The sequence below is a fragment of the Aethalodelphis obliquidens genome, unplaced genomic scaffold, assembly GCF_003676395.1.
Source record: "Aethalodelphis obliquidens isolate GAN/ISIS:26980383/991018 unplaced genomic scaffold, ASM367639v1 scaffold45, whole genome shotgun sequence".
In the NCBI taxonomy this organism is placed as follows: Eukaryota; Metazoa; Chordata; class Mammalia; order Artiodactyla; family Delphinidae; genus Aethalodelphis; species Aethalodelphis obliquidens.
This window is the reverse complement of record NW_020837989.1, coordinates 7,332,764-7,358,937: the sequence shown is the minus strand read 5'-3', so window position 1 is coordinate 7,358,937 and position 26,174 is coordinate 7,332,764. Positions and strand designations below refer to the sequence as shown.

General features: G+C 41.7%; 2 protein-coding genes across 3 annotated transcripts in view; both read right to left on the bottom strand.

Annotated features, from left to right (window-relative positions):
* SLC36A3 (solute carrier family 36 member 3) overlaps positions 1-5,247 on the bottom strand; it is a 36,487-nt gene extending 31,240 nt beyond the window's left edge. The window contains exons 1-2 of the mRNA XM_027081501.1: positions 4,587-5,247; positions 836-926 (exon numbers count right to left, since the gene is read on the bottom strand). Coding sequence (XP_026937302.1) covers positions 836-926; positions 4,587-4,726 — 231 coding nt within the window. The 5' untranslated portion in view covers positions 4,727-5,247. The remainder of the gene's footprint in view (positions 1-835; positions 927-4,586) is intronic.
* Positions 5,248-11,570: 6,323 nt separating this feature from the next.
* Positions 11,571-26,174, bottom strand: part of LOC113606836 (proton-coupled amino acid transporter 2-like) — a 30,526-nt gene continuing 15,922 nt past the window's right edge. The window contains exons 9-11 of one of the 2 annotated variants that reach the window (XM_027081498.1): positions 18,218-18,384; positions 15,910-16,079; positions 12,674-13,068 (exon numbers count right to left, since the gene is read on the bottom strand). In XM_027081498.1, the coding sequence (XP_026937299.1) occupies positions 12,797-13,068; positions 15,910-16,079; positions 18,218-18,384 (609 nt within the window). In that variant the 3' untranslated portion in view covers positions 12,674-12,796. Of the gene's footprint in view, positions 13,069-15,909; positions 16,080-18,217; positions 18,385-26,174 lie in introns of both variants that reach the window. The other variant, XM_027081499.1, reaches the window with a different exon arrangement.

Here is a 26,174-nt window from a genome sequence, read left to right as displayed (position 1 = left end):
GGTGGAGTTCAAAAGACAGAAATAAGGGAGGAGGTAACAGCATAAGCAAGAAGACAGAGGTGGGAGGGCACAGGAAGTGTCAGGGGATTGGTAGAGAATTCGTTGTCCTCATCTTCCAAGCCACTTTCTCACCATCAATCACAAACAGGAGTCACACACTCAAATGCCTGGCGGGGCCAGGCTGCTGATATAAATGAATGAAATAACAAGGATATAATCCTAGGGAGCTGGGAGAACTGTGGCAAAGTAGATTCTGCATCAGTATGCGAGTATGGTGAGTCTTTAAGACCAATAGTGGGGAAGGGGAACTGGATGGAGGTGGTCAAAAGGTACAAACTTCCAGTTACGAGATAAAAGGTACTGGGGGTGTATTGTACAACACAATGACTGTAGTTAACACTGCTATATGGTATATTTGAGAGTTGCAAAGAGAGTAGATCCTAAAAGTTTTCATCACAAGGAAAAAACATCTATTTTTGTAACTCTATGGGGAGATGGATGTTAACTAAATTTATTGTGGCAATCATTTTGTAGTATACGTATGTCAAGTCATTATGCGGTACATCTTAAATTTATACAAAGCTGTATGTCAATTATATCTCAATAAAACTGGAAAAAAAAAAAAAGAATGGCTTGTCTCCTCCAGGCATGCTCCATTTAGCTCTGGGTTGGCTCCAGTGGACTGATGCCAATAGGCTCATTTCCTATTCCAAAGGGTGACCCCCTAAGCAATAGGCTTATTGCCCATTGATAAACAGTACTAAGGCCTTAGGGACCCACCAACCCTTTCCCCCAAATGGGTAGACCTGGTCCCCATTGCACAGGTCCATCTTACCAATAAGCCGGCATTTTTCATGGCCAGAGGAAGCCCCAGGAGCCCCGTGCCAATGTTGCATTTCAATAAGTGAATCAAGGTTTGCATAATCCTGTAGGGGGAGCATAAGGCAACAAAAGGGTATGTTAGCGGAGGGAAAGGAGACGCAACTGCTCAGGCTTCTTTCAGCCTCTCCAGGCACCCTGTGGTGGGAAGACAAAATCAGATGAAGGACACTCTGGTTTAACTCTCAGTTCCCAGGATCTGTTCTGGAACCTCTGATCAAGGGCTGGTGCTTGTTCAGGTGACTCAACAAATATTTAACACACACTAGACTCTAAAGAAAAAGTTAATAACCATTGCTACTATTCTGGATAACTCCCTAGTACCAGTTTATTCATCAATGCATTCAACGATTTCTTTCGTGATACTTGCACTCAAAATGTGTTGAGACCTACTAGATGTTTGGCATTTAGATAGACATGGAAAAAATAATAAGAATTTTCTCAATTTACAGGTAATTATCGCTGCCCAGTCATTTATTAATTCATTCACTAGAGAAACAACCGTCTGCCACCACATATGGAGTATTTATTGGTTCTAGTTCACTCTTTCATCCATTTACTCAACAATATGCACTGCAAACTTATTCCATGCTATGCACTGGATACAATTTAATAACAGTTGCTAAACGTGCATATAGAACACTTACTATGTGCCTGGCAGGGTGCTAGATATCAGGGTTCTAAATGTTCTCCACACCAGTGCTGGCAGCGCCTGCTCAGGCACCACCAGTCCACTAGGGAGGGGAAATGTGGAACAGGATCTTGAGAAGAGAATCAAAAAGGAATTGAAATGAAAAGTTGTCTGCAAAGGACTGAACTGCGGTAGGACCACTGGATTCTGAGTTCTAGCTCTGCCATTAACCGACTGTGTTTGATCACTATTTTGGGAAGGCCCCTCAGCTGCTTACATCTTCTGTTTGTTCATCTTGACCTGCCTACCTCCCAAGGATATAATAAGAATCAGAAGAGGTAATGACGTAATGAATCTTGGAATTGTGAAGGGCTTCACAGATGTGAGGCATCATCACCATCAACATCATTATCATCATCATCCTCATCACCACCACCACCTTTGGTTTGGCCTTATGGTGCTCACCTGTTTGAAACGGCTTCCTAAAGAGGAGGCAGAGCTGGGGTGATAGAAAAAAGGCAAGCAAGGGCTGGTTTAAGCAGGTAGTGGGGCCCCCTCCTCCTGTAACAAAAGGTACCTGGAGGAGGTCATTGGAGGCACCTCCTTGTGCAGCCTTTGGACTGTCTGGAGGCAGCCCGGAGGGTGGAAATAAACTGACCAAGGTCACATGGCGAGTCAGGGCTCACGCCTCCTGGTCTTGTCCTGTTGGTTAGGGTGTCAGGGCTGGGTCAGGTTTTGGCATTTCAGTATTGCCCAGGGAGAGGGCTGGGGCTGAGAGAAGACAGTGACTTCCTGCATCTCTGTGAGTTCAGACTTTTCACCTAAGCAAAGGGGGGGGTGGTGGTACAAGTTGTCCCTTCACTTCCAACAGAAATTTATATTTCTTGGTAACTGCAATTTTTGAAAAATATGTCAAAGTCAAAAAAAAAAAACCCACCCTATTTAAAACAATCTTTTGTCAATTCTTTGATAGTAATTTCTCCAAAAGATGTGCCCCCTTCCTGTTCTCCATCCCTCCATCTCTCATTTCTTTCCTACAGCAGCGTCTTGCCCAACCTGATCAAATCTCTTGGGAAGGGTGAGATAAGGGTTTGGAGAAAACATTGCACCTCAGTTAACAGCATCATAGATCAGGGCTATGAGGAGTAAAACACATGTTGGGAGCTCCCAGGGACTTAAAAAAAGTTCCTATTTTTTTTCCTTGAAAAATGATACATTGTCATTATAAAAGGAAATACTCAAATTCCACCAATTGGAAAAAACTACTTTTAACACTTTAACATTCCTCTAGGCATCCTTACTTGTCTATAAATGCACACAGATTGTACACAAGGAGAACCATTATAATACTGTATTTTAATTTTCTTTATGACTAGTATGTCCTACATATTTTCACACAACCATAGATTTCCTTCATCACTCCTAATGGCTGTATTGTATCCCACTATGTGTATCATACTTTAAATAATCTCTCGTTGTTTCTCAATTGTCAGTATTACAACCAGATCTGAGGTTAATATCTGGCTTCAATAAAATTATCATTCATACCTGCATTATTATCTCCTTAGGAAAAATTCCTGGAAGTGGTATAACTGATCAAAGGATTTATTTATTTATATTTACTTACGCTTAAAAAGCCCTAAGTAGGGGACTTCCCTGGTGGCGCAGTGGTTAAGAATCCACCTGCCAATGCAGGGGACACAGGTTTGATCCCTGGTCCGGGAAGATTCCAAATGCCACAGAGCGACTAAGCCTGTGCGCCACCACTACTGAGCCCGCGTGCCACAACTACTGAAGCCCACGCGCCTAGAGCCCGTGCTCTGCAACAAGAGAAGCCACTGCAATGAGAAGCACGCGCACTGCAACGAAGAGTAGCCCTGGCTCGCTGCAACTAGAGAAAGCCCACGTGCAGCAACGAAGACCCAACGCAGCCAAAAAAAAAAAAAAAAAAAAAGCCCTAAGTAACACAGTATGAAATTCAAAAGGTAAAACAAACTAAAAAAGAACCCAAAAAAACCTTATGTAGTGAACATAAATGTCTCTTCTATCTCTGCCTCTCAGTCTCCCAATTCTCGTAGCCAGAAGCAGCCACTACGGCCAGTTGTGTGTGTGTGTGTGTGTACTTTAAAAGAAAGCATAGACCAAATAAGTATTTGTATGTTTTATATAAATATGTGTTAGGATTCGACATATATTACAACATTGCCATCTAGAAAGGTACTAGCTTAATTCTCCCCAAAAGGACATGACAGAGGACGTTTCCTGACATCCTTTCAACACTGGGTATTGTCATTTACAATCTCTCTATACCATGGATATTATCTGATCTGATTACTAAATAATAGTCTGATTGGCAATACAGCCCTGGGGAAAAGAGCCACGTGTCTGAGTTTATGGGAGTAAAAGTAGGGACATGGGTCTAGGAGGTGAACTTCTATTTCCTGGATGGGTTTGTATGAGGAAGGGAGAGGGAGGCTGGTGGGCGGGGAGAGAGGGAGAGAGGGAGAGGGAGAGAGAGTATGAATGATAGCAGAAGTCGACAGAGAGGCAAGCAGCTTGAAACTGCTGAAGAAAGAACAGTCAGCCTGAGATAGAAAATTGTTGTAGGAATTGAGAAGCTCACGTTGGGGACTTCCCTGGTGGCCCAGGGGTAAGACGCCACTCTCCCAACGCAGAGGGCCCCGGTTTCATCCCTGGTCAGGGAACTAGATCCCGCATGCTGCAACTAAGAGTTTACATGCCACAACTAAGAAGTCCGCATGCCACAACTAAGATCCCGGAGCGCCGCAACTAAGACCTGGCACAGGTTAAATAAATAAATTACTTAATTTAAAAAAAAAGAAGCAGCTCATGTTGGGGATGACTCTGCGATTTTGCAAAACCTGTGAAACAGGTGTAATACCCAGAGCCACATGGGTCAAACTTCTTAGATTCTGAAGGTTTCGTCTTTAATCCACGTGTCTCCTGTTCAATGGGAATAAATGTGTTAAGAAGAGAGACGTAGGAAGTTGTGGCCCAGCTCTGTGAAGGCAGCCGTGCCTGACCTCAGATAGAGGAGGGCCGTGCAGCCACTTACGATAATCCATTGGCTTCCTCTTCAGGACGGACACTCTCTGAAGTGATGCTACTTCTACTCTCCAAGAGTGACTTGGCCCCATCATCCAAGGACTTGGGCTCGCTGTTGTTGTCCCTTGCAAGCAATGAGATCTTCTGCATGGTGGGTAGGTGGTGGTGGCTCAGGGTTAAGGACTGTAACAGCCTTGAACCAGCCTCCCATGGGTTTTTCTCCAGAGGAACCAAGGCTGCAGCACGGAGACGCTGGCTCCTAATTCCCAAGGGTGCCTGGCCCTGGCGCTGGTGAGAGGGGGACGCTGATGTCGATTATATGCCTCACTTGGCTTTGGGGACTTACGAGAGTCTCATCTCGGGATGATTCTCAGGGCTCCTTGTGATTGCCCCCGCCACACGCTGGGACTCGCCCGGGCTTTCAGCCCCTCCCAGTTTAGCCCTTAGTGCTTTAGGGCAAAGTGAACTGTGTGACTGGGAGGAAGAAGACAGCATTGGACTGGAGGTTCTGGTGCCTGGATGTAGGGCCAGGCTCAGGGCTTGTCTGTCTTTGGTAAGGAGGAAACCAGAACTACCTCACAATGGAGGCTGCCCGGCCAATAAGGTGCTGCTGACTCGCAGGACGCAGGTGTGGCTCAACAGAGGGTAATCTGGCTGCCACCTTCGCTGCGTGGGGGTCGAGTGGCTTTGTTTTTAAATTGATGTGTAGTTGATTTACAATATTATATTAGTTCCAGGTGTACAACATAGTGATTCAAAATTTCTATAGATTAGCCTCTAAAGTTATTATAAAATAATGGCCATATTTCCCTGTGCTGTACAGTATATTATTTATTTTATACATAGTAGTTTGTACCTCTTAATCCCCTATCCCTGTCTCATCCCTCCCCCTTCCCCTCTCGCCATTGGTATCCACTAGTTTGTTCCCTGTATCTGTGGAGTCTCTTTCCTCACAGTTTGTTATAGTCATTCGTTTGTTTTATTTTTTAGATTCCACATATAAGTGATAACATACAGAATTTGTCTTTCTCTGTCTGACTTATTGCACTAAGCATAATACCCTCCAGGTCGATCCATGCTGTTGCAAATTTTCCTTCTCTTTTATGACTAATAGTCCATTGTATATACACCAAATCTTCTTTGTCCATTCATCTGCTGATGTGCACTTAGGTTGCTTCCATCTTTTGGTATTTGTAAATAATGCTGCTATGAACATTGGGGTGTATGTATTTTTTCAAATTAGTGTTTTTGTTTTCTTCAGATATATACCCAGGAGTGGAATTGCTGGATCATATGGTAATTCTGCTTTTAGTTTTTTGAGGAAGCTCCGTACTGTCTTCTATAGTGGCTGCACCAATTTACATCCCCACCAACAGTGTACAAAGGTTCCCTTTTCTCCACACACCCCCAACACTTGTTATTTTTGGTCTTATTGATGATAGCCATTCTGACAGGTGTGATGTGATACCTCATTGTGGTTTTTTTAAAAAGCATTTATTTATTTGGTTGCGCTGGGTCTTAGTTGCAGCAGGCGGGCTCCTTAATTGTGACTCGTGGGCTCCTTAGTTGTGGTGTGTGAGCTCCTTAGTTGTGGCATGCGAACTCTTAGTTGTGGCATGCATGTGGGATCTAGTTCCCTGACCAAGGATCGAATCTGGGCTCCCTGCATTGGGAGTGTTGAGTCTTATCCACTGCACCCCCAGGGAAGTCCCTGATTGTGGTTTTGACTTGCATTTCTCTGATGATTAGCAATGTTGAACATCTTTTCATGTGCCTGCTGGCCATCTGTATGTCTTCTTTGGAAAAATAAAGATGTATATTTTTAATGGCTATTAATTTTTGCCTTTAAATATCTAATTTTTAATTCTTAATAGAATTCTGGGTTTGCCACTTACTAGTTGTGTGGCATGGCCAAGTCACTTAACCTTTCTGTGCCTTACATTCCTCATCTGTAAAATGAGTATGATAGTAATACCAATGTCAGAGCATTGTTAGGAAGATTAAATGAATTAACATGTGTACAGCATTTAGAACAGTGCTCAGCATCTGGTAAGCACCAATAAGTTATTACTGTTGCTAATACATTTTCTAAATGGCTAGCTAGTTTTCCCAACACCATATATTGAATAATCTATCTTTTCCTCATTTTATTTGAAAGGTTTCCCTCATATTAATCAAATTTCTCTGTAGGCTTGGATATGTTTTTTTGTATTCTCCTTTTCCATTGGTTAGTCTTTTCTAATGCTAGTACCAAATTGTTTTAATTATGTAGTATATTTAATATCTGATAAGAAAGGGCCACTTTACCTTTTTCATGATTTTATTTCCCCCCTCCATTAATCCTTCTAGATAACTTTAAGAATCTCCTAACCCCCTCAACCCCCCACTGAAATCTAGTTGGGTATTTTTATTGAGATTAAGTTAGATTGATAGATTATATTGGGCAAAATGGTCATATATACAATTTGAGTTTTCCCATCTAAAGCATGCATTATGACTCTATTTATGGAAATCTTAATTTATGCCTCTTAGTAGACTTTTTCTTCACATAGATATAGCACATTTTAAAAGTTTGTTTCTAGGTGCTTTTGTTTCCTGTTGTTACGTGTAGGATTTCTAATAACTCCTCTTTTATTTATTTTTATTACTATTTTTGAATTGAGGTAATTCTGATTTATAACATTATATGTTTCATGTGTACAATATTATAACATTATGTTTCATGTGTACAATATTAAATTTCTACTTCTCTATACACTACAGTATGCTCACCACCATAAGTTTAGTTTCCATCCATCACCATACAGTTGACGCCCTTTACCCATTTTGCCCTCCCCCATCCCTCCCCCTCTGGAAACTACTGCTCTGTTCTCTATATCTATGTGTTTGTTTTTGTCCAGTTTGGTTTGTTCATTTATTTTGTTTTTGTTTGTTTATTAGTTTTTAATATTCCACATATAAGTGAAATCATAGGGTATTTGTCTTTGACTTATTTCTTTTTAAAAGATTAATTAATTGTTGACTGTGTTGGGTCTTCGCTGCTGTGCGCTGACTTTCTCTAGTTGCGGCGAGCGGGGGCTACTCTTTGTTGCAGTGCATGAGCTTCTCATTGCGGTGGCTTCTCTTGTTGTGGAGCACAGGCTCTAGGCACGTGGGTTTCAGTAGTTGTGGCATGTGGGCTCTGTAGTTGTGGCTCACAGGCTCTGGACTGCAGTTGTGGCTCATAGCCTTAGCTGCTCCACGGCATGTGGGATCTTCCTGGACCAGGGCTTGAACCCTGTCCCCTGCATTGGCAAGCAGATTCTTAACCACTGCGCCACCAGGGAAGTCCCTGTCTGACTTATTTCACTTGGCGTAATACCCTCAAGTTCTATCCATATTGTCACAAATGGCAAGATTTTCTCTTTTTTGGTGGCTTAGTAGTATTCCGTTGTATATATATATATATCACTTATTCTTTATCCACTGTTTCCGTATCTTGGCTCTTGTCAATAGTAACACAGTGAACACAGGGGTTCGTTTACCTTTTTAAATTGGTGCTTTTACGTTATTTGGATAAATGCCCAGAAGTGGGATACATGAATCATATGGTAGGTCTGTTCTTGTAGAATCTGAAGAATCTTGGAGAATTCTGAAGAATCTGCATACTGTTTTCCATAGTGGCTGCACCAATTTACATTCCCACCAAGAGTGCACAGGAGTTCCCTTTTCTCTACTTCTTCACCAACACTTGTTATTTCTTGTCCTTTTGATAACAGTCATTCTTATCAGTGTGAGGTGATATCTCATTGTGGTTTTGATTTGTATTTTCCTTATAATTAGTGATGTTGAGCATCTTTCCATGTGCCTATTGGTCATTTGTATGTCTTCTTTGGAAAAATGTCTATTCAGCTCCTCTGCCTATTTTTTAAATGGGTTGTTTGGGTTTTGTTGTTGAGTTGTATGAGTTCTTTATATATTTTGGATATTAATCCCTTAATGAATATATCATTTCCAAGTATTTTCTCTCATTTAGTTGGTTGTCTTTTCCTTTTATTGATTGTTTCCTTTGTTGTGCAGAAGCTTTTTAGTTTTATGTAGTCCCATTTATTTTTGCTTTTGTTTCCCTTGCCTGAAGAGACATATCTAGAAAGATATTGCTAAGACTGATGTCAAGGAGGGTACTGACTCTCTTTTCTTCTAGGAGATTTATGGTTTCATGTCTTATATTCAAGTCTTTAATGCACTTTGAGTTGATTTTTGGGTATGGTGTAAGATAATGGTCTAGTTTCATTTTTTTTCATGTGACTATTTATTGAACACTATTTATTGGCCACAGGCACAGCTACCTGTGGCCGCAGGCACAGCTGTGGTCAGGAGGCTGGAGTTGTGTGCTCCACCTCCCCTTCTACTCTTGGGTTCTCTGAAGCTGCGGTTTAGCTGCCACGGTCAAAGGGCTGGGATTGCAGGCACCAACTCTGCTGGTCCCTCAGTTCTGCCTCCTTTATGTGTTTCAGTCTACCCACCTTTAGGTATACAGATGTTTAGAATTCTCTAGTGTCCTGGTGTGTTGGGCAGAGGAGCCTTTGTTGAGTTGTGGATGTTTGACTGATTGTAGATTGAAGGGGGGAGAGAGAGAGGTAGCTCTTCACTCCATGTTGCTGATATCATTCCACTCATTTTGTTTTTTTGATGACGATTAGTATGTAGGAAAGATAATGATTTTGCAGATTATATTTTAATTAATTAATTAATTTTTGGCTGTGTTGGGTCTTCGTTGCTGCATGCGGGCTTTCTCTAGTTGCGGCGAGCGGGGGCTACTCTTCATTGTGGTGCACGGGCTTCTCATTGTGGTGGCTTCCCTTATTGAGGAGCACGGGCTCTAGGTGCGTGGGCTTCTGTAGTTGTGGCATGTGGGCTCAGTAGTTGTGGCTCACGGGCTCTAGAGTGCAGGCTCAGTAGTTGTGGTGTGTGGGCTTAGTTGCTCCGCGGCATGTGGGATCTTCCCGGACCAGGGCTCGAACCAGTGTCCCCTGCGTTGGCAGGCGGATTCTTAACCACTGCGCCACCAGGGAAGTCCCAAAGATGCTTGTATTTATGTTTATATTGGGTCATGGTTTTTCTGTGTGCTTTGTCAGATTTTGGTATCAGAATCAGGATATCTTTGTATAAAAAGTAGGGAAGACTTTCTTTTCTCTCTAGGCCTGAGAAGAGTTTAAATAGCATCAGGCAGACTTGAAGGGTGGCAAGGAAATCCTGCTTTGCTCCTGAATCACCATACAGTCTCCAGAAACCCCCTCTTCAGTTCACAGCTGATTTATTACTTATAAAGAGAGGCTGTGGGGTTTCTAATTTTTTAAAATGTGTAATCCACTGGACACATTTTTCCCATTTTTACTTTAACCACCATCATTCAAAGGTCTCTCCTGGGCTCTCTACAAAGCAGTGAGGAGTGATGGTGTGGAAAGTCTTCAGTCCTGAACCCATTTGTCACTACATGTTTGATCGTCAGCAAGTTATTCAATATTTCTAAGCCTATTTCCTTATCTGAAAATGAGAACAATGACAATACATACCTCATGGTTTCATTGTAAGGATTAAATGAGATAAGCACATGCAAAACACTTAAAAAGTGCTCACTGAGGAATGGAATGATTTTCTCTGATCCTTGATTCAAAAGCAAGCTCCCAAAGTTAAAGAATCAGTAGGGGGGTAGGGAGGGGGAAGCCTCTGTGTGTGTGTGTGTGTGTGTGTGTGTGTGTGTATGTAAAAACCCAGTATCGAACAATTAAAAAATTTTAATACCCCCAACACTCACGCAATTCTAATAGTTGGTATCTTTAGTGTTGCTGACAATTACTAATAAGTTTCCCCAGATTGCTTTTATTGCTTATATCCATGTTGCTAAATTTCTTTCTTTCTTTCCAAGATTTAACTTTAGCCAGACTAGTCTAAATGATAAGATTAACCTGATCATCTTACACAGTAGGGACTTGTCCTTGGAGAATGAGAGTGACCATTTTTTAATAACAGAGAAAACAATCTTAAACTTAGCAAGGTTGGGTGGGGTGACAGTTGAGCCAGGTGGAGGAGACAGGGTCAGAGAGAGGAAGACCACTTTGCCAAGCCTCTGAACCAATCGGTGGAAGTCCTTTGGGTCTTTTACATTTCTGATGTAGAAATGATGACCCAGCTCTCTGGCCAGGTAGGCTGTGGACCACTGCAGAGGCTATGAGTGTCCCATCTCCCAGCAGGTACTCTGCAGACTATGGGATCTGGGTGTGGAGCTTGTGTTCATGAAGTACCTTCTGGAATCCAGCAGGCAGAAAGTAACACACAAAAACAGGAGACCAGAACTTGGGAATTGGGGCAGACACGCCCCTCACCCCTCCGTAACTTCCCTAGGCTGCAAAGGGAGGATGATGGATAAAAGTAAGCAGGAAAGGGCTGTTTAAAATGGTATCTTAAAACTGAGGCTGAAACAAGCATGGGTCACTTTCCAACGCCATACAGAGTGTAATAAGAAACATCCTTACCCCCCACTAAACTACAGATCTGCCTACAACATCTCATTTATCTATATGCCTTTCCCCAATTTTAGTGATTTTAGGGAGGAGGGAGGGAGCCGTCACCACCAAGAAGGGTGAAGTGCTGTGTTGGGTTGAGGGGCTCCTGGCTGTCAGCCAAGGTCAGACATGACAAAAGGCACGGGAATGTCAAGGCAGCAGGATTGAGTGGAAGGACGGTCAGAATCAGTGTTGGGAGACCCAAGTTCTACTCAAAATCCAGCTCTAATGGTGCCACCGGTGGAAAGACATGCTCAGTACTCCAGAGCAGTTAGTGTCCCCCTGCCCTCAAACGGACCTATGATGGTATTAACTTAGTTGATGACCTGTCATTATTCCCCAGTGGAGAGCAGACTAGCTGGAGGACGGAGATTCTTTTCTCACTCATTAGTGTATCCCCTTTAGAGAAATGTATCAGTTAGCTTTTGCTGCATAAAAGCTTCCACATCTTATGGCTTAAAACTAAAAACATTTATTATTTCTCATAATTCTGTGGATCATCTGAGCAATATTTATGGTCCAGGCCAGCTTGACTGGGGCTGTATATAGTCTAGGATACTTCACTCACGTGTCTGGAAGTCGGCAGGCTGGCTGTTCTGGGAGATGGGGCTCAACTGGGATGATTCATTTCTGCTCCACATGGTCTCTCTTCCTCCAGCAGGCTAGACCCGGCTTCTTCACTTGGTGCTCTTATCTACACAGAGCATCACGATGAAAGTTCCAATGCATTAGCCGTCACGAAACCTCTGCTTGCGTCACATTTACTAATGTCCCATTGGCCAAAGCAAGTTACAGGGCCAAGACAAGTTTCTAGGGGTAGAGATATAGATTTCACTTCTTGATGGGAGCTGCAATGTCACATTGTCAAGAGGAATTTGTCGCCATTTTTGCAAACTATTACAAGAACTTTGAACTATGGTTGGTGTGTGGTAGGTAAGAAAGAATGCTTGTTGCAAGAATCAAGAGGTTAAAGAAAAAAAAAGAATCAAGAGATAAATAATGAAATAATCATTGTCCATCCCCACCCTACCCCCCACCCCCCGCCATTGGCACATCCATTTCTGTGACGACTGTCCCTTGTTGAGATCTTTGAATTGGGCCAAAACTTTATCCAGTTGTTTAGAAAGTTTATTGCCCTTGACTTAAATATGGTGGTTCCTTTCTGTCTGAGAGTTGCAGCTCACCATGGACCTGTGGATCCTGTCCATCTTGACGCTGGAGCTGTGCACACCTTGCTGGATTATGGATTATGTCCCCACTCTTAATCTTTGCTCTTTAAACAGATCTGGAAAAGAGGACACCCTTTGTCTACCAAATCACCATCAGCCTTAGCTGGCTGCACAGGTGCTGCCTCTTGGATGCCCCCTGGTGGCTTCCTCTTGCATAGCCCCACTCAAGGTGTGAAATTCATCGTGTGAATTGCCAAAAACCCGAATGGAATCAAGAGCCTTCAGTGAGAGAGCTCTCAGTGTAGTGGAAAGCTAGAGACGGAAAGAAAATAAATAAAAAAAAATTTTTTTAAATTACCATCTAGACCTTGTAGCTGGTGAGTCCGTGCTTGTTTCACTGTGACTTGACTCAGAGAAAGGTAAAGCAGCAAAATATAGATAATGCATATAGAAGAGATTTATATCATTAAATGTCAGGTGCTGGTGGGTAAGAAGCAGTGCCATTTTCACTGAATAAAAATGGTGGAGTTGGAAAAGGTGAGAGTGTCTTCTGACTGGATCAGCTCGTCCAGGGCCTGGTAGGTCCCCATCACAAAGCCCACGAAGCCCAGGATGCTGATCAGGGCGTCCTTGATGATGGTGATGGGACTCATGCCCTCTGAGTAGTAGGTGGTGATCTCCAGGAGGGGTGGGATGATGAGGGCCAGGGCACTGCTGCTCAGGGAGCCCACCAGAGAGAGGACCAGGTCCAGGCGGGGGATGAGGATGGCCAAGATGCCTGCGGGAGATGATACGGGATAGAAGGCTCTTCCCAGGCTTAGCCAAAATTTTAAAGTTTGTTTTAAAAATCTTTTTCTTAAAACATATACCAGTTGTTTCTCATACATTCAGTTACTTAAAGAAAAAGCTGAAACTCCTGTAATAACCCCCAATCACATTCACTAGAGGTTTATACATTAAAATTTTGGTGTGTCTCCTTTCAATCATTTTCAACCAATTATTGTTCAAATATATACATTCATATTGTTGGGGAGAAAAACCTTCCCTCTTCCCATTCAGGTTCAAGTGTTTGAGGGCCTGAGAATTTAACTGACAATTAGGCAATTAACAGGCAGAAAGACAAAGTTTATTTAGGGCTAGGGAGCCTTCAGATGAATTGGCTCTCCAAACAAAGAAGGGGAACTGGATGGGGGAGAATTAGCTTCCATGCAAGAACAAGTGGAATGTATGACATTCTCTGATAATTTAAGTAATTACTCAGTCTGTGATGATGGTTAGTCTTCTTTCTGATTGAAAATCTCCCAGAAAGGGGATTTATGGTGCCTGTATTTTTCAGAAGTTCCTGCTTAATTCAGCAAAGGAAGTTTAGATAAGGGTTTGCAACCCCTGTGGCTGCTTGTTCTAATGCTTTTAGCCTAAGATAATTTTTATGCCACAGAAGTACATTTCGAATCTCTACATGTTCAATGATTAAGCTCTTACTTAATAAATAACACTAAATAACAGTGCTGGGAACTGTCCAGCTGTTTGGAATGTGTCAATGTACAAAATAGACAAAAAAAAACCCCTACCTTCATGGAACTAACATTAATAAGTAACATGACTGCAAGAACCTCTTACTTGCAAACAATTAGAATGTGAAATTATTTATAGAAAGGGGTCTTCAGTGGGAACAAGATCACAGGGTCCTTCTAAAGCAGTATCTTCTCCAGGTTTTATATACATGTCAGAAAACATCTAACAAAGAAATACTAAAAGCTAAAATAAAGATTTTGAAATTATATATATATAATATATACGTATATGTGATTACATAATTATATTTTATAATTATATAATTATAATATGTAACATATAATATAATTATATGTTTAAATTTATATATATAATTATATATTATTTATATATGTATATAGTTTTTTTTGTAGGCTGTTTTATAGGCCTGGGCTTTTACATTTTTTATTTTACCTGATGGACAATTTTCCTAGTTACAAAGAAAGCCCAGAAGGCTCCCCCAGGTCTCCTAGGATGGAGTGTGGTATAACAGAACAAAACAGGACTGGAAGGCAGGATTCTGGTTTCTCCCTGTGTGGCCTTGGGTAAGTCTCCACCCGTTTCTCAGTTTTTTCCCTCATCTGCCAAATGGAGATGGTAGCTATCCTTTTAGGTATTATGGTTCATACTGCAAATGGTGTTAAAGTTGTTTTTTGCTTTGTTTGTTTTTTTGCGGTACGCGGGCCTCTCACTGTTGTGGCCTCTCCGTTGCGGAGTACAGGCTCCGGACGCGCAGGCTCAGCGGCCACGGCTCATGGGCCCAGCTGCTCCGCGGCATGTGGGATCTTCCCGGATCAGGGCACGAACCTGTATCCCCTGCATCGGCAGGTGGACTCTCAACCACTATGCCACCAAGGAAGCCCAGGTGTTAAAGTTTTAAATGAGTTAATTCGTGTAAAACACTCAGAAAAGTTATTTTTGTTATTATTTCATTATTACTTTATTATTATTACTTGTTTGCAAGTAACCGTTTGCATATGTACTGACTGGGGCAATGCATACAGAAGCTTAAGGAATTGTTATCTTCATATCTGGGGCAAATTCATTGATCTTTCTGGAGTCTCTAATATTCTGAAGGGTAGTGTCCCTGCCTCCTAGGACAAATTGGGAACAAATAACTTCAAAGGAAGAAAATCAGTGTCCCATGATTTATATGGGCTGGTCTAGCACAGCAAGAATCACAATTAAAAGGAGGCTTAGGGACAGCTGGGCCATGGCAAACGCAACACAGGAAGCTCTATCATCTTCGCCTCCACTAAAATACTTACAGAAAGGGGCACCCTGGATCATAGGGCCTGGAGCACAAGGAGGGCTGCCGAGGGGGTGAGTGGGGACAGTTGAAGCCAACAGGTGAATACCAGCCCATCGGAGGCCAAGGCACTGCTGCCAATGGGGATGTGACCCTAGGTTTGCCAAATCATTTTATTTTTCCCCCAAACATTAGAAATCTGCATTTGTATGTGAGACCTCTCCCACATTTTTAATGTTGGCCCAAATTTATACAACATTATGAGGGTGAAACAACATACCTCTGATGCCAGATTAGACTCACTGGCCACCATTTTCAACCTCTGTCCTGGAGGTGAAGGGTGATGGGCCTGGACTTGGGTTCAAATCCCACCTCTGGCACTTCCTGCCCAATTACTTATCACTCTCTGCTTCAGCTTTCTCATTTACAAAGTAGGGTTTATCACAGTCCTACCTCATAAGAGTTCCTGCAAGGACTGAATAAAATACTATGAAATATGGAACAGAAAGAGCTTAGCACAGTGGCTGGCACATAGTAGGTGGTTAATAAAAGTCAGTTCTTATTGTGATTATTATTTGATAAGTTGTCACTCCCTCAAGCTGGACACCGGTAAATCTGTCTAATTAGGTACATGTAAGAATTAAGCTGCCCCTAAAGCATAAATGAAATGAATTACTACTTGGAAAGCATTAGAATGGTCCCTGAAACACAGTTAGTATGCAATCAATGCTGGTTATCATGACTATTGTCTACCATCTGGCTGATTCCTGATAACCCTCAGGAAAACAGCAACGAGGTGCTCTGCCTCCTACTCACATGTCAGGCTGACCATGGCGAGGCGGATGAACAATTCCAGAGGCAGTGCCCAGCGCTTTAACACCTGGGAGGTGGCGAAGGGAATGATGATTTCTGCAGGGACGTAGAACTGCAGGGCGTAGGTGCACAGGATGCCAATTATGTAGAGGATCTTGACTGACTGGTACAGCCTGCAGGACAAACCAGAGCAGTGCTCTCAAGGCCAACGTGCTCTGACACCTGACCTCCTTGTTATTTTGTTTTTGCTTTTTTTTTTTTTTGGCCTCTCTGCACGGTATGTGGGATCTTAGTTCCCCGACCAGGGATTGAAAGCCCCCTACACTGGAAGTGTGGAGTCTTAACCACTGGACTGCCAGGGAAGTCCCTGGCCTCCTTGTACATTAACCTCTGACCTTGGAACAGTCCCATAGGCAAATGTTTCCTTGTCTGAAAATGATGGGGAGGGACCTTCTATGAGAGGAAGTCACAGCAGAGCATGCAGTGGAAATAGAGTGAACCATCACAGATTCAAATGGAAACTGTTGAGAGCGTCCTCTCTACATAAAAAGAATCTCAGGTATGGGTATATATAACACCTTCATAAACCATCATCACTTGATGCTGAATTTTCGATTTTAGGAAACAGAGGCTCAGGCCCGGTACCTTGCTCAGGGAGATACAAGTGATAAGGGGTGAAGACCAAAAAACCTGGGTCTAAAAGATCTGCTCTTCTGTAATCTCTTTTCTTAGGAATTCTCTGGATCCCCCAAAGCACCTGGCATGTAACAGGCTCTCAACAAATGCTTCCAGGTGGTTGAATGAACTGCAGAATCCCAAATCCTTGAGGGAAGAGGTAGTCTACACAGAGGATTGTGTGAGGGTTGGGGGATAAAAGGAGAGGCAGGGTTACCTGCAGGCCTCAGACTGGGGGCAGGAGAGCATGTGATGGGGGATGCTGAGTTTTATCGATGCCTTTTTTGACCAATGGAGATAAGGCTTTTTTCATTTAGCCCACTAATGTGGTAGATGCATCTGGCATGTTAAATAAACCTGTATGACTGTGTCTGTGTATATTTAGTCCATTCCTTAAAAAGGCAAACTTCCACATCTCTGTGTTTCTTGCTCACACTCTATCTGCTGCCTGGAACACCCTCTCTACTCCCTTTCCATCTGTGCAAACCCCACCTATTTTTTAAAATTCCCATCTTTAGAGGAGGTGCTACATTGCAGATGCTTTTAGGCATGCCCAACTTAATCCACATGATAACGCTGCTTTTTAGAAGAGGAAACTGAACATCAGAGAAGTTAAATAAACCATCCATGACCATGAGCTAGGAGTTGGTGTAACTGGGTCTTGGATTCAGAGGTGCTGTCGTTGTCCTTGTTTGGACGGAGTTCTCATTGGACAGGGAGATTCCCTGTTCTCCCATTCCAATGTACTTTCTTTCCTTGGGAGTCCCCAAGTGCTCTCCACTATTCTGGAGGGCTTCTTTTTCTGTTCTATGTTGTATCTGTGTACGTACACTATCCATTCCCCATTCCCATTGGACCATGAGCTGAGGAAGATAGTGAAGCTCAAAATCATAGTCTACTCACATCAGCACCCTCCACACCACGTGTCTAGCCTGGCATCTGTGTGTAATTGGGATGCAGTAAATGATTGATGAATGATATTGATCAACTTGGGAAAGGAGCCCCATTTAGACAAATTAAGCCTCCAAGTGACCCTTAAAAAGACAGGCACCTGGTAATTAATGACATGCCTCAGTGTGGGAGAAAGTGCTGCACAATGTGATAGGGGTTCATCTGTCTATTTAAATATCCAGTGTTGAAGTCTGGGTCAGCTAACTGTTATATGAATTGGGTCACTTGATATAAACATTTTCCAGATTCTAATGGTCTTCCCCAATTGGTTCTTGTTTTACTACTTTTTCATCCTAGCTACTCTGCAGGACTTGGTAGTGCAGCCTTAGTAAATGTAATTGGAGCCACCCACCGGCTCCACTCTCTGCCTCTTGCCCTTCTCTGTGCCCCTCCTTTCTCTCTTTAGGTGACCAAGGACTCCGACTTCTGCCCTCTCTTCCTAAATCATGTCCTTCCTCATACTAAGCTAGCTATCAAGGCCTCACTCAACATGGGAGGCTGTTGTTGAAGAAGAGCTCCCTGGACAGAGAATCCAGAGCCCACAGTTTCAGTGTCAGCTCTGCTTCTCCCTGTGGAGACCCTCCAGACCTCAGTTTACCTTCTGCGGAAAGGAGGAGAAAGTGACCTATATGTTCCTGTTCCCACTGGCCCCGAGTCCCTACCACCTGAGAGCCCATAGAGTTACCAGCAGTTGGGCAGGTTAAGGGTTATGCTGGCCTTGATGTCATTTCCGAACCGCAGGTAGCCCAGAGTCCCGATGCTGATGTAGAGGGCAGTAACGATGGACATTCCCAAAGACAGGATGACTGGGAAGTGGCGGGCATCCTTCATCTTGTTTTCCAGGGGCAGAACCTACAGAAATGCCCAATGTAAGAAGAGAGGAGGAGAAAGAGGAACACAAGCATAAAGAAGAAAGGCATGCCTCTTCTGGGCGTATGTACACAAAAGAATCGGAAGCAGGAACATGCACAGATATCTGTATACCTACGTTCATAGCAGCATTATTCACAGTAGCCAGAAGTTGGAGGCAAGCTGAGTGTCCACCGATGAAGGAATGGATAAACAAAATGTGGTCCATACATACAATGGAATATTATTCAGCCTTTCAAAGAAGGAAATCCTGACATATGCCCCAACATGGATGACTCTTGAAAACATTAAGCTAAGTGAAGTAAGCTAGTCACAAAATGACAGATACTATGTGATTCCACTTATATGAGGTAACTGGAGTAGTCAGATTCAGAGTCAGAAATTAGACTGGTGAGTCCCATGGGCTGGGGGGAGGAATAAATGGGGGATTATTGTTTAATGGGTACACGGTTTTGGTTTTGCAAGATGAAAAGAGATGGATGGTGATGATCTTTGTACAACAATATGAATGTACTTTATGTCACTGAACTGTACACTTAAAACTGGTTAAGATGGTAAATTTTATGTGAGGTATATTTCACAATTAAAAAAAAAAAAAAAGAGGGACTTCCTTGTGGTCCAGTGGGTAAGACTCGGTGCTCCTCATGCAGCGGGCCCAGGGTTCGATTCCTGGTGGGGGAACTAGATCCCACATGCATGCTGGAACTAAGAGTCCGCATGCGGCAACTAAGAAGTCCACATGCCGCAATGAAGATCCTGCGTGATGCAACTAAGACCCAGCGCAGCCAAAATAAGTGAATAAATAATTAAAAAACAAAAAAAAAGGAAAGGAAGGCCTGCAGTCACAAGATGATCCCTGGACCGTTCAGAGCTGGAAGCACCCTGCACGTTGACCAGACCAAGGAGCTCAACTCCCTGGGGCGGCCCGATCTGGCCAGCAGGTGCATTTTGTTTGGCCAGTCTTTCAGACAACTGAATATGAATGCCTTTAAGCACAACATTCTTTCTCCACCTACCAGGCCCACCTCTCCCTCACACACTGACATATACCTGGCTTCTCCACCCACGGTGTCTTCCAAAAGCACTTGAGTTTGAGGCTCCCAATTCTAGTGCACTTGCCCCTCTCTGTACGGATGGGAAGGCCAAGACTCAGGTTATGCAGTGGGCTGGCAGCAGCACTGGAACTAGAGCGCCCTGGCTCCCCAGAGGCACATTTCCCCACATACCATGTTCTCAGGATCCTTCTTCCCCAGATGCATATCTGGCTCTAAGAGAATCCAAGCTGCGGCCAGCCTGCCTCTTGGGCCTGTTGGGCATTCCAAGGTCTCTTCTATCTTTGGTTACAACTCTTTGGCCTCATCTCAAAATTTCCTCCTCAGACTTCTACTGACCGAGGGCCCACCCTCACCTTCCCCTTCTCCTTGATCCAGCCATGTGCTAAGCACACTTCATGCACCATTAGGGTGATCTGTGCCTCAGTTTCCTGATCTGAAAACTTACCTGTTAGAATCTTTTGGAGAATTACATGAGCATTGAAATGGCGCACAGTAAGGACTTAGTAAATGTTACCTACAATTATTTTGTAATACTTCAACTCTATGAAGCTGGTACTTGGTGTAATTCTTATTTTATAACGAGGCTCTGAAGATCATATAACTTACACCAAGCTATACAGCTTGGAAGTGGCAGAGGAAGGCTGCAAACCAGGGCTGTCCTCCAAAGTCCAAGTACTTCTACCTGATCTTGCCTAAACTCCCACAGCCCTGGGCTTGTTTATTACTCAGTGAGAACTTAGCACCTATTCCTTTGTATTGTTAAATCCTTCTCTGTCCTGTATGCACCTCCCCTCCCTCCCCATGTGAATGGCAGACGCTTGAGGGGAGTGCGTGTCTGGGACTTTCCACTTTCTTCTGGGTTAGGTGCACGTTCCTAGATGCAGCAGGTGCTTGGGAAAATGTCCAGGGGATTAGGTGAAGAGCAATCCAACGTGAGCTTTCCTACCCTGCAATACATTTTTGTTGCATATATTCCCCAGGCTAAAGATGATCTTTTTACAAGGCCAGCTCATACTAAGTAGAGTAAGTTCCCTACATAAGAGAGAGTTTCATTCTGAGAGCGCGTTCATAAGTCCACTTTGTTCATAGATCCAACAAAGTTAGCCTAGGTACCCAACTAACACAATCGGCTATATAGTGCTGTACTATAATAAGTTTATAATACTTTTCACAAAATAATACATAAAAAACACACAAAAAATAAACATTTTTAATCTTACAGTACAGTACCTTGAAAAGTACAGTAGTACAGTACAGTACGACAGATGGCATACAGGGGCTGGTATGGAGTGAACAGGCAAGAAGAGTTACTTACTGGAGGAGGGAGAGGAGGTGGGAGATGTAGAGCTGAAGTATCGTCAGCAATAGGAGACAGAGGGCAAGCTGCACAGTTTCACTCCTTGCGTTCGCATCTTTGAAAGTTCCCAACTTGAAGGTTTGTATGTAGGAGATTTACTGTAACTGGCTTTCTCCCTCCGCCCCCCGCGCCTCCCCACAATCAAAGAGATTAAATGGCCATTCACATAAAGTGGGAAGGTCTCTGGCTTGGGAGTGAATAGTACCAGCTGTAGCAGTTCCCAGCTGGTGACACAGCTCAAGACCCTGTCCCTATTTGGGGTGAGGCTCCTCTTCTGTAAAATTAGAGACTGGAATAGAAGGTTTCTAAAGGTAATTTAAACTCTGATACTAATAATCATTAGCACATAGTAGATGTTCATAAACACTTACTGAACATGTAGAATCATCATCTTATAGTTGAAGAATTAAGGTTCAGAGATTAGCCTGTGACTAAAGTTAAGATTCCAGCACATTCTGCCTCAAAAGTCATTTGCTCAACCACTCTTCTTTTTGCCATGACTGTTCAAAATTCTATATATAAAGTGCTTCCAGTCCCATTAAGATGGTGTAAGCACATTGCACCATATCTCTCTCACTAATTAAAACTAAAAGCCCTGGACAGAATACATAAAGCAACTATCCATGGACTCTGAAAAGTATATAATAGAAGGTGAATTGCTCAAAACCAGTAAAAATGGCCATCATGGCAGTGAGCTTCCTGATTTTTTTTCTTCTTGTTTCTCCTAGTTTAGACTCAAGGAGAGCCCAAATCCTAGAACTATGTAGCGGATGCGGAGAGAAAAAACTCAAAAAGAAATCCTCTTTCTGGCCAGAGGGACCTAAAATAGGGGACCCTGTGGGACAGAGAGCATGGAGAAAATCCCTATTATTCTGTTTCCTTTTTTACTCTCCAGGCCATACTCCCCAAGGCAAGTCTCAGTCACAAAGCAGCAATCTGTTGTATCAGGGACTGTGGTGGCTACGTAGGCACCTAAAAATCTGAGACAAGACAAACTCTTTCTCTTGGAGCAGAGGAACAGGGAAAGAGGACTTTGGGAGTCCAAAGAGTAAAGGGGGAATCGGATTGGCTACATAATTTGTGGGGCCCAGTGCAAAATGACAATGCAAGGCTACTTGGTCAAAGATCAAGAAATTCAAGATGATGAACACAGGGCATTAAACCAAGTGTGAAATCCTTTTAAAGGCAGGGGCCCATGTGACCACACAGGTTACATGCCCAGGAAGCCAGACCTGGAAGGAATCCCTGTTGCTCTTTTCTTCTCTTTTTACTCTCAGTGGTCACCCTCGAGTTAGGCCCAGTCACAAGAAGTGTATAGGAGTATAAGGAGGCTAAAACCCTGGCTTTGTAGCCAGAGGACCAGAAAAAGAAGCTGCTGGGTGAATGTGCAGCACACTGGTGAGTGTGCAGGAAAACACGGAAAGGAGGGAGCCAGAGAAAGTGATTCCCTTCATCCCTGTGAATGAAGTCTGGCCTTAGCCCTGAGCTGTACACGTATGGAACTGATGTGAAGCATCAAAGTAAAGGCTTTGAGAACTACTGTGTAGACAGACCACGGTCTGGCCCCTGGGTAGCATATAAGCAAGGTGAAGCCAAATATCACTTCAAAGTCTTTGAAAACTAATCTGATACTAAGACCATGGTCTACTGAAGGTATATCAGGACTTGTAGTTTGAATCTAATCAGATTGCTCGCTAAAATACAAAAGTCAACACGCTCCAGAGGATTTTAACAGGCTCCAGAGTCTCATAAAATAATATTCAAAATGTGTAGGATACAGTCTAAAATTAATCAACATACAAAGAACCAGGAAAATCTCAACACTGCTCAAGGGAAAAGACAACAGATGCCAACCCTAAGATTACAGAAATTATGAAAATATCAGACAAAGACTTTAAAGCAAGTGTTATAACCATCCTCTGTGAAGTAAGGGAGAACACTGTTGAAACAAATGGACAGATATAAGTTCTTGGCAACGAAGCTGAAGGAATAGGAACCAAAGAACCAAATGGAAATTTTAGAACTGAAAAACCCCACTGGAGAGGTCCAATGTAAATGACAGAACACAGTCAGTGAACTTGAAAACAGATCAATAGGAACTATTGAATCTGAACATAAAAGAGAAAAAACGATTTTAAAAAATGAATAGGGCCTCAGAAAATAGTGGGACATATATCAAAGTGTCTAACTTTCAGGTCACTGGAGTCCCAGAAGGGGAAGAAAAAGAGATTGGTACAGAAAAACATTTTTGAAAAAGAAAACTTCCCAAATTGTAAAAGACATATATTTACAGATTCAAGAAATTAAGTGAATTTCAAACAGGACAAATTCAAAGAAAACTAATCCAGACAATACAACTGCTGAAAACCAAAGATTTTTAGAAAAGTATCTTGAAAGTAACCAGATAAAAAACAACATCACATATAAGGGAACAATGATTCAAATAACTGCAGATTTCTCACCAGAACCACTGAGGGCAAAAGGAAGGGATACCATATTTTCAAAGTGCTAAAAATAGACTGCCAACCTAGAATTCTATATTGTGCAACAACATCCTTCAGGAATAAAGGCAAAAAATAAAGATATTCTGAGATAAAAAAAAAATGAAAAAAATTTGTCACCAGTCTAAAAGAAATAATGATGGAGTTTGTTCACGTTGAAGGGAATGATGCCAGAGGGAAACTTGTGATTTCAGGAATAAGGAAAGAGCAACAGAAATGGTAGGTACCTGGATAGATACATTAGACTATTTTTCCCTTAGTAAGTTTATCAAAAGGGCCATGTGGCACTACTGAAAGCAAAAATTATAACATTTTTCTGATGGTGTTTTGATATATTTAGATGTATTGGGTTGGCTGAAAAGTTTGTTCGAGTTTTTCCTAAAAAAACCCGAACGAACTTTTTGGCCAAACCAGTAATACATATGGTCATTACAACAAAAAGGGGGGAAAGAAAAAAAAACTCTACAACTATAAGATTTCTATAGTTTACTAGAAATGATAAAATATTAACTGTAAGTAAACTGTGAAAAGTTATATATGTATACTGTAATCCCTAGAGCAACCATGAAAAGTATTATAGAAAGAGATATAGTCAAACCTCTGACGGGTAAACTAAAGTAGAATACTAAATAGTATTCAAAGAATCCAAAAGGAGGTAAAAAGAGAAAATGGGAAAGCAAAAGGAAGGGTAGAACAGAAAACAAATAATAAAATGCAGACCTAATAAACATAATAATTACATTAACTGCAAATGGTCTAACCACACCAATTAAAAGACAAAGATTGTGGTTGCCAGGGCTGGGAGCAGAGGGGAATGGAGACTGACTGCTTACTGGGCATAGGGTCTCTTTTTGGGATGATGAAAATGTTTTGGAATTAGACAGTGGTGATGAATGCACAATATTGTGAAGGCAATGAAAACCACTGAATTATATATTTTAAAATGGTTAAAATGGTGAATTTTATCTCAATAAAAAAATTAAAAGGACGGAAAAAAATGTATCACACAAATATTAATCAGGACAAAGTTGGAGCTCTAATATTACATGATTTTAAGGTAAAGCTTGTGTTATCAAGATATTTTGGTATCGTGAAAGGAAAGACACATTGATCAATGAATCAGTATAGGAAGTCCAGAAATTGACCCATATTCATATATCGATTAGCTTTTTAAAAGATGCAAAGGTAATTCAATGGAGAGTAGATAGTCTTTTCAACAAATGATGAAGGAATAATTGGCATCCTTAAAAAAATTGAACTTCAACCTATAAACACTTTTAACAGAAATTAACTCAGAATATATCATAGATCTAAATGTACAATGAAAACAAAACATTTAGAAGAAAATATAGGAGAAAAGTCTTCGTGACTTTGGAGTAGGCAAAGTGTTTTAGATAAAACTAAAGTTTTAGATAAACTAAGTAGGATCCATAAATGAAAAATTTTGATATGTTGAACTTCATCAAAATTAAAACTTTTTCTCTATGAAAGACAATGTTAAGAGAATGAAAAGACAAGCTACAGACTAGAGAAACTATTTGCAAATTACACATCTAATAAAGGATTTGCATTTGGCATATATAAAGAATTTTTAAAACTCAGCAATAAAAGACAACAACTCAGTTCTTTAAAAATTCACAGATTTGAACAGACACTTATACCAAAGACGATATACAGATGTCAAATAAGCCCATACAAAGATGCTCAAAATCAATGGTCATTAGTAAAATGCAAATTAAATCACAATCAAATAGCACTACACACCTATTAGAATGGCTAAAATTTAAAAAAACACTAAAAACACAGATAAGAACCAGCAAAGATGCAAAGGAATTCTAACACTCATACATCCGGTGGGAATGCCAAATGGTATAGCAATTCTGGAAAACTGTTGGGCAATTTTCTATAAAGTTAAACATACATTAACATGTCACCTAACAAACCTACTCCCAGAGAAATGAAAACATATGTTCACACAAAACCCTGTACACAAATGCTTACAGTAGCATTACTCATAATCGTCAGAAACTAGAAACAACCTAAATGTCCTTAAACAGGGGATGGTTCAACACATTGTGGTACTGCTCATACAGTGGATGCTCAGCGGTAGAAAGCAGCAAGCTCCTGATGCATGCAACCACGTGGATGACTGTATATGCAGCTAAGTGAAAGAAGCCAAGCTTAAAAGGTTACATACTGTATGATCCCATGTGGATGGCATTCTGGAAAAAGTGCAACAATAGAGACAGAGAACAGAAGGTGGATGCCAGGGGTTAGTGGGAGTGGGGGGAAGTTGACTACAAAAAGGGCAGCACAAGGGAGCTTTTTATGGTGGGGGAATTGTTCTGTGTTCTGATTGTGGTGCATCTATGACTCTGCACTTCTCAAAACTTAAAGAGATGTACACCAAATAAAAGTGAATTGTACTGTATATAAATTAAAAGTAAACTTAAAAAGCATAGAGGTACAAACTACTACTTGCAAAATAAATGAGTCACAGGTATGAAATGTACAGTACAGGGAAAACAGTCAATAACTATGTAATATCTTTGTATTGTGACATTTATCATAACTAGACTTACCATGGTGATCATTTTGAAAGCCATAGAAATATCGAAGTACTATATTGTAAGTAATAGGAACTAACATACTGCTGTAGGTCAATTATAAATATAATTAACACTATTCTATATATGAAAGTTGAGTAAATCCTGAGTTTTCATCACAAGGAAAAAAATTATTTTCTATTTCTTTAATTTTGTATCTATATGAGATGATGTATGTTCACTAACCTTATTGTGATGATCATTTCATGATATATGTAAGTCACATCATTATGCTGTACACCTTAAACTTATA